At 37.7% G+C, this 8,920-nt stretch overlaps 1 protein-coding gene across 2 annotated transcripts; it reads left to right on the top strand.

Annotated features, from left to right (window-relative positions):
* Window positions 1-2,216: 2,216 nt before the first annotated feature.
* Window positions 2,217-5,406, top strand: LOC113296881 (probable inorganic phosphate transporter 1-7). 2 transcript variants are annotated; one of them, XM_026545240.1, is made up of 4 exons: window positions 2,217-2,236; window positions 2,438-2,509; window positions 3,276-3,346; window positions 3,606-5,406. In XM_026545240.1, the coding sequence occupies exon 4, from the start codon at window positions 3,753-3,755 to the stop codon at window positions 5,256-5,258; it is 1,506 nt and encodes a 501-aa protein (XP_026401025.1). In that variant the 5' UTR covers window positions 2,217-2,236; window positions 2,438-2,509; window positions 3,276-3,346; window positions 3,606-3,752; the 3' UTR covers window positions 5,259-5,406. The 2 variants fall into 2 exon arrangements, with proteins under 2 accessions (XP_026401025.1, XP_026401024.1); XM_026545239.1 differs by lacking the exon at window positions 2,217-2,236 and having other exon boundaries at window positions 2,356-2,509.
* The last annotated feature ends 3,514 nt before the right edge of the window (window positions 5,407-8,920 follow it).

Below are 8,920 nucleotides of genomic sequence, written 5' to 3'. Positions count from 1 at the left end.
AATACTATCAAACCTACCGTGAGCTTTTTCGGCATAAGAAAAACAACTAGGTGATGAGAGGCCAAAGACCTAAGCACAATTTGAGTCAAAACAGTCCTAGCAGGTTAGTTTATCTCTTAAGACAAAAAAAATATCAAGAAAAATATAGTATAGTATATTATAGAGGAAAAAAATTTGACTAATGATGATGAAAAGAAATACTACCTCCGTCCCACTATTAGATGATCTAGTTCAAGTTTGCAAAATTTTTAAGGCAAGGAATGAAAGGGAGTATTTGTTAAGTATTTTTTACAATTATACCCTTATGGATAATGATTAGTTTGTAATGATGCTAGTAGTGGTGTTGGTAGCTTTATTTTTCATAGATTAGATATTGCTATTCAAAAAGGTGTTGGAGCCCAGCTTGTGGCAAGGTTACCAACCAAAAGTATGTAATCTGATATTCTCTCATTATAAAGTAATAATAAATATATTATACCCTTATGGATAATAATTTGTCAAATTTAGAATTGATTTATCTCTCAAACTATACCAAAGATTTTCGTAAACTTTATATCATTGAAAAACATTTTAAAACACCTACGTAACGAATATAAACATGAATATCAAATTATACATATTTCTTATACTACCAATAATCAATTAAAAGGATAATTTTAGAAATATCCACTGTTTTATGAGATAGGTCAACTAATAGTGGGACAAAATTTTAATCTAAATAGGTCATCTAATAGTGGGACGGAGGGAGTATATATTTACGGATCTGGATATTTTATCTGAACGAATTTAGAAGACAAAAGAAGAGAAGAGAAATGAAGAAACTGCTGGAACTCAGAAAAGATACATAAGTTTTTTTTTTAATACTGGAGTATAAATAAAATTCGGTATATAACTGTCAACTTAACATCTTCGGTAGATGGTGACATCACATCTTCCTAGACTAACAGGTGAGAAACTGCTGATTCAAATTTTGGTCGCACAGTGCAGGAGCAAAATTTTTAACGAATTGCTATATAGCCAGCTAAATAACAGCTGAGTAACAACGTTTTTCAACGTGGCTCCTTGTGTGGCGGAAAGAGATTGCTTCTAATTTTGCCACCTCATTTAAAAAATTGAAAAACAGATCTTAAAACTTTAGTTTCTCTTTCCCCTGTGGTCGCTGGTTTTTATTCGAACAGATCTTGATTAGATGATAACCAAGGTTATTAACGGGGAGATGAATCAAGTTTAACATCATGAATAAGCAAGTATTCTTTCTCCTTTGATTTCTTTCTCTTCTACTGTCAGAATCTTCTATTTTTTCCGCTATTAATGGCAACACACAGTAACTTACTGTTCTTCGTTAAGTTAGCATTTTCCGCAAAAAAAGAAAAAGAAAAAAAACAATAAGACAAAACTACTTTAATTAAGCTTTTATTTAAAACAAAAAACCCATTCAGAACGATTAACTTGCTTATGAACATGATCGATTAACATATTTAACCAATTTGATGAATTGGATACTTTTTTTTTCAGCTTCTGTACCTGATTCATGGTTCTTACTTGATGGGTGTTTTGGTTTTGTGTTAAATTAACATCTTAAAAAATTAGTCTTTTCACTAACACTTGCTTGCTACTTTCGCTCAAAAAAACAGAAGAAGGGAAACATCGTAATTTTGTTTTCAAATTATGAAATTCTGAAAGTTTGTCTCAAAAATCTATATAAAATTAAGAAATCTCTAATTTATTTTCTATTTAAATTATGTGACGTGGCGGAGATACAAAGTTGTCTCTTTCCTACGTATATGTGCCATATCATCATCGCTGTCATTCAGCTGTCGGGCGGCTGTTCACGTAGCAGGATTGAATTTTTAATCCGGGTCATGTTTCGAAGTTCGTTGAGGTTGAAGTTCTCGACACTCATGGCGTATTGATTGTCCAGGGTGAGAATATCTTTTTCGTATTTATTTTCATGGCTCACAACTACAAACAGCGTTAATGTTAATGTGGACAATTTTTTTGTATCAAATAGGTACTGAAGTAGGTGTTTACATACCAGTTAACAGACTAGGTTGACAGTGAGGTCAAAGTCAAACGAACAGAAAAGATTTGAAAGCATTTGACATAGCAGCAAATTATCGGTGGGCCGCACCCATGTGTCAAGTTCAAATCCTTGCTCGGTCTTTTTCCGTATTTTGTGGTAAAGGAGTTTATGTCTCGATTTCCATCGGCAAAGAATGTATTCAATGGAACGGTTGTACGTCTATTTTTTTTTTATCTCGATTTAGAACAGGTTTCGAATGATACATATATAATTAGAAACGCGTTTTATCAACACTTGCAACATTAAACACTTGGTAGTGGGATGATAAATAAATGATCTCCTCTACCCATCTTTTGGTTTTTCATCTCAAGATTTTAGTTTCTGTTAAGATTGAGAATTCTCATTTTAATGTAGTTTCTTGGAACTGGAAAGCTCTTCATAGTGAATCATTTTTTTGGAGATTAGAAGAGAAGTTAATTAACAAGCGTAAGAATTTTAATTACTTTCTTTGTTTCTCGCTGTGCATTTCTTTTTCTTAGTCAAATTTCAATTTTTCATGAAGAATTAGAATGATTCATTATATTTTTGTGATTCGTGATGGAATTAATCAAGTTTCATTTCAACTCTCTCTTTTAACCCCGTGAACAGCATGCATTATTTGGTCCGTGTGCATTTCTTTTTCTACTTTTTTTTTTTTTTTTTTGTTTGTCGAATTTCATTTTTTCATGAAGAATTAGACTTTTTATTTTATTTTCTAGTAATTTATCTTTGTGATTCGTGATGGAATTAATCAAGTTTCATTTGATATGATTCATTTCAATTCTCTCTGTTTCATTTTCAACCTTTTCAGTTTTTTTTTTTGTTTTGTTTTGAAGCAAGGGTACAGTATTTTCTTTGCCATGCCTATGTCTACTACTGGTTGTCAAGATGTCTTTTGGTGTGTTTAAATATTTATCTGTTCAAGTCTTTTGTTATTATTTTATTTCGAGAGTGTTTGTAGCCTAGCATAACTCATCTCCGTTGAATAAAAGAGAAAGTCTTGGAGGATTTTTTTTCTAGCTTCTAGATCCCATAATTTAGATGACCCAGAATCCACAAAAGAAATGTATCCCAAATTTTGAATCCATCACTTTGGAGACTGTCAGAAGTATCACAATTACCTATTTACGCAACATTTAAGTGAACACATCTTTATTTTTCCTAGAACTATGTTGTTTGTCTAGTACTGAAATCTTTTTGTGGTGTTTGGCAGTGAAAATTTGAGCCTTATCAGCATGGTTTTGGAATCTTTGGGTGAAGTGGCTCCTGGACTGTAATTTTGGGGTTTGTATTGGTTTCTTAGCAGTCATTGAGTTTCTTTCCATTTCGAGTGTGTCTGTAGCCTAGCATTTTTTTGTGCTGTGCTTTTCTTCAACATGTTTTCATGGATCTTTTGTAGCATTTTCAACTTAATCAGTAGCATTGTCAACTTAGCGTCCACAAAAAAGAAAATGTCTCTTAATGGCTCTTGTATTTTCTTTGGCTTTTCTCTCTTGTGATTTGTCCATTTCTAATTGTTGATTTATCTTTCTTTTCTTCTCAGGTTTGCAGATTATCTTTCTACTTTGCATTTCAAGTTTCTAACAGCAAGCCATGGCTAATATTGGAAAAAAAGTCAAAGGAAGTTCTGAATGCACTTGATATTGCCAAAACACAATGGTATCATTTCACTGCAGTTGTGATTGCTGGTATGGGTTTCTTCACAGATGCATATGATCTGTTCTGCATTTCACTAGTCACAAAACTACTTGGTCGAATCTACTATCACGTTGATGGTTCTCCAAAACCCGGTTCTTTACCACCAAACATATCAGCTGCTGTATTTATGGGTAGTCTTGCTGGACAACTCTTCTTTGGTTGGCTTGGTGACAAAATGGGTCGCAAACGGGTTTATGGTATGACCCTAGGTATAATGGTGGTTGCTTCTATTGCATCTGGTCTTTCCTTTGGTCACACACCAGGTACAGTTATGGGGACTTTGTGTTTCTTCCGATTTTGGCTGGGTTTTGGAATTGGTGGTGACTACCCATTATCTGCCACCATCATGTCTGAGTACTCCAACAAGAAAACTCGTGGTGCCTTTATCGCTGCTGTGTTTGCAATGCAAGGTTTTGGAATTTTGTCTGGTGGAGTGTTTGCCATGGCCGTTTCTTCTATATTTGAATTTGTTTATAAAGCTCCTCCATATGAGGTTGATGCCCTTGGTTCGACGGTTCCTCAAGCTGACTACGTTTGGCGTATAATTCTCATGTTTGGCGCAATACCAGCTGCAATGACCTTCTATTCGCGCTCAAAAATGCCTGAAACTGCTCGTTACACCGCCCTGGTTGCAAAGGACGCTAAGAAAGCATCTGCAGAAATGTCAAAGGTACTACATCATGAGATCGAGATTACACCTTGGCCGCAAATACTCGTGGAGCCAGAAATAATTGTGGAGCAAGAAATAGTGGAGACTGAAACAGGAAACTCCTTCGGCTTGTTCTCGTTGCAATTTCTTAGCAGACATGGACTGCATCTGCTTGGAACTACTAGCACTTGGTTTTTTCTGGACATTGCCTTTTACAGCCAGAACCTCTTTCAAAAGGACATTTATAGTGCTGTAGGTTGGATTGATAAACCAAGAAAGATGAATGCCATCGAAGAAGTGTATTTCATTGCAAGATTACAGACCTTTATTGCTTTGTGCAGTACTGTACCCGGTTACTGGTTCACGGTGGCATTGATTGACCGCATCGGAAGGTTTTGGATCCAGCTGGTTGGTTTTTTCATGATGACAGTTTTCATGCTTGGCCTCGCAATTCCATACCATCACTGGACGCAACCAGAGAATGAAATAGGTTTTCTTGTGATGTATTCCCTCACATTCTTCTTTGCAAACTTTGGTCCCAACAGTACAACATTTATTTTGCCAGCTGAAATCTTTCCATCCAGGTTTAGGTCAATTTTCCACGGTATTTCGGCTGCTGCTGGCAAAGCAGGTGCCATTATAGGTGCATTTGGTTTCTTGTATCTGGCACAAGACAAAGATCCGAAGAAAGCAGATCCCGGTTATCCCGCAGGAATCGGTTTGAAGAATGCACTAATCGTGCTGGGTTTTGTCAACTTTTTGGGTATGTTATGCACTCTATTGGTTCCTGAATCTAAAGGTAAATCGCTTGAAGAGATGTCTGGAGAGAAACAAGAAGAAACAGCTTAGATTTTTAGGATAGCATTCCTATGTGAAATAAGTTGTGGGTGTGTTGAGAATTTTAACATTTCAGCTTTACTATTTATTCTGTATACTCCATTTCATCATGCTTGCATTTGTTTTGGTAGTAAAAACATATTCATGACCTATTCCTCAATTTGATCCTTTCTTTTATTTTATTTTTCTTATGTAAGATTCTTATATGCAAATATGTTGGGTCAGTGAGGGTAAACTTCAGCTGCAAACATATGCCACTCTCTCTTTTGTTGTTAAAAACTACAGAGCAGAAGGGGTACTGGAAACTGCACAGGAAAAATCAAGTGCCACTGCAATATAGTGCAATAGCTTTATGTAGGTCTCAGTAGTGGGTGAGACAAATTTCACTCTCAGGTGATTTTATTTATTCATTCATAGATGTTATCTTGATTAGTGTAGTGATATACACTACAAGGGATTGATAAACAAGGATTTAAGGAAGGATTAGAAGAGAATTAAGGAGATAAGAGAAGAGATCAGGGGAAGAAGAGAGTAAGAACAAGGAGAGAGAATAAGAGTTAATCAATTATTGGATAAAACAGTATCCAATGACGGACCAGGTACAAATAGCAGCCCATTGGTCAAAGTCAGACAACAAATACTAAGGATGCACACGGTACGGTTCGGCTCGGTTCTTGTCGAGGCCGAGTACCTCCCTAGCCTCGGCTCCAAAATTTTGGACCGGTACCAGTACCTTGTACCTCGATTCCGGTACCAATCGGTACATGTACGGTTCCAGGCACGGTACCGGTTCTATTAGGTTCTTTTAATTGTCGTCATCGGAGTGGAAGGTATCGTCCTCCCTTGTAATAACAAAGACTCATATTCATTTCATGTTCTTAGTCCAAGCTAATGGAAGATGTTGGTGATTGATTTTAATCATTAGTTCCTTCATGATCGAGGAAAAGACATCATTGAATCATCTATGCGTCTTATATTTTGTTGTATAAGGATTTGACGTCAATAGTGGGGATTGATGATTAGCTCCAATCACTTATTTCATCAATATTAGGACTTCGTTCCACAGAAGGCTCCTTCGAATTCTTTTTGTTCTTGACATAATCTTAGCATAAGCTGCTGTTATCATTCGCCTGACATTTGTTTGTGCTACATGGCCATTAATTGAATGGCTCTGTTGATCTTCTTGAGTTCTCAAGTCAGTTAGCGCCTCTTTGTTGGGCTCAACATATCTTCAGGGATCCGTCTGGTGTTAACGGAAATCCTTCGTACTTCATTAGAAGGTGAGTTCGTCATGCAAAGCCCTTGCGGCTGGGATTAGATTCCTTCTACATGTCACTTCATATGTTATTATAGCGGTGACCGGTAATAAAACTCAATCAACCATTGCTCGGTACATTCGGTCCGGGACGGCACGAGACTTGGATTGGACCGTGTACCTGTACCTCCCAGAGGCCGGTTCCTATTTTTTTGGACCGATACCTGTACCCCCTTCCTCGGTTCGGTACAAAAACAGGCACGGTTCCACCGGTTCCGGGAGGGTCCATCGGCCCGGCTCGGTTCCTGTGCACCCTTAACAAATACTAAAGGAACAAGCACAAACACTGCTAAGGGCACCCAACAGAATTACAAGGTCTATGACAAATACCCCCTACTCAATTTGATTCTTGTCCTCAAGAATGAACTTTGGAAACTGCTTTGTGATGACAGCCTTGTCCTCCCAAGTAGCATCAGCTTCAGAAGAGTGTGTCCAGTGTACTAAGATATGTTCCACCCATTGATGATGTTTCTTGACATTCTTGGTAGCTAGGACCTGTAATGGTGCAACCTTCATGTTCCCATTTGAATTTAGGGATGGCAGTGTAGTCTGTGGCAATAGTCCAACTCCCAGCTTGGGATTCAATTGAGAAACATGAAACATTGGATGAATCTTGGAAGTAGTAGGAAGATTGATCTTGTATGTCACCTTTCCCAGTCTTGCAAGGACCTGATATGGCCCAAAATTTTTTGCAGACAACTTTAAATTTCTTCTGAGTTGAATTGAAGTTTGCCTGTAAGGTTGTAACCTTAGATAAACCTAATCACCAACTTGGAATTCTCTTTCCGTCCTCTTTTTGTATGTCTGCTGCTTCATCCTGTGTTGAGCTTCTTCAAGAGTAGATTTGAGAATAATACCCATTGCTTGTCTCTTCTGGAGATAGTCTTTCACATTCCCATTGAAATATGGAGTATGAGCAAAAAGACCAAACTACTGGGGTTTGTATCCATACAAGGCTTGGAATGGAGTAAGCTTGAGACTGGAGTAAGCTTGAGACTGGAGTGATATGTAGAGTTGAACCACCATTCAACTAAAGAGAGCCAACTAACCCACTTAGTGGGTTTGTAACTTGTCATACATCTTAAATAAGACTCTAAACATGCATTGATTCTTTCAGTCTGCCCATCAGTTTGTGGATGATAAGCAGAACTCATGTGCAATGCTGTACCCATCTTAGTGAAGAGCTCTTGCCAAAAGTTAATGAGAAATATACTGTCTCTATCAGAGACCATCGTAGCTGGCAATCCATGTAATTTGAAAATGTTATCCAGGAATACCTTAGCTACTGAAACAGTTGTGAAGGGGTGACTGAGTGGCAGAAAATGACTATACTTAGTGAACCTATCCACCACCACCATAATAACTTCCATGCCTTCTGACTTGGGTAGTCCAGTGATGAAATCCATAGAAATATGCTTCCATGCTTGGTCAGGCACTGGAAAAGGTTGAAGCAGTCCACTTGGAGAAGTATGTGGCACTTTATGTTTTTGACAGATATCACAGTCTTTGATGTATTGGAGTAGATCTTTCTTCATCCCTACCCAATGAAAATATATCTTTGCTCTTTGGTAGCTAGATTGAGTGCCTGAATGTCCTCCCACTGAAGAGGAATGGATGGCAGCCATTACTTGTTGTCTTAAGGTTCCAGTGGATCCAATGTAAACTTTATCCTTATACCTCAGGATGCCTTGTTTGAGAGTGTATGGGTTTCTACTATAAGGAGACACTGTCAATTGAGGGATTAATTCAGAGGCTAACTTATCTGAGTTGTAGCTTGCTTGAACTTCCCCAAGCCAAGTAGGTTGTAGCTGACTTTTGAGATGGCATTGATGAGAGTCTGAGTGTGAAAATCTGGATAAGGAATCAACCACCTTATTTTCTACTCCCTTCTTGTAACACACTTCATAGTCATAGCCCAGTAATTTTGAAAGCCACTTTTGTTGAACCATTGTGTGTAATTTCTGCTCCATGAAATACTTCAGGCTCTGGTGATCTGTATAGATGGTGAAGTGATTTCCCATCAAATAAGGCCTCCACTTGGCCACTTCCATGACTATAGCAAGTAACTCCTTCTCATAAGTGGACATGGAGAGAAATCTGGATTTCATGCCTTTGCTGAAATAAGCAATTGGTTGCCTTCTCTGCATCAATACTGCTCCAACCCCTGTGTCACATGCATCAGTCTCTACTTCAAAGGGTTGAGAGAAATCAGGTAAAATCAGTACTGGGGTTGTGGTGACAGCTTGCTTGAGGGAATCAAAAGCAGTTTGAGCTTCAGTATTCCACTGAAATTTGTCCTTCTTAAGCAATTCTGTCAAAGGCCTGCAAATTATGCCATATCCCCTGACAAACTTCCTGT

This window comes from Papaver somniferum, chromosome 7 (assembly GCF_003573695.1).
Source record: "Papaver somniferum cultivar HN1 chromosome 7, ASM357369v1, whole genome shotgun sequence".
Classification (NCBI taxonomy): Eukaryota; Viridiplantae; Streptophyta; class Magnoliopsida; order Ranunculales; family Papaveraceae; genus Papaver; species Papaver somniferum.
The sequence above is the reverse complement of the archived record's forward strand: the minus strand, read 5'-3'. Positions and strand labels throughout refer to the sequence as shown.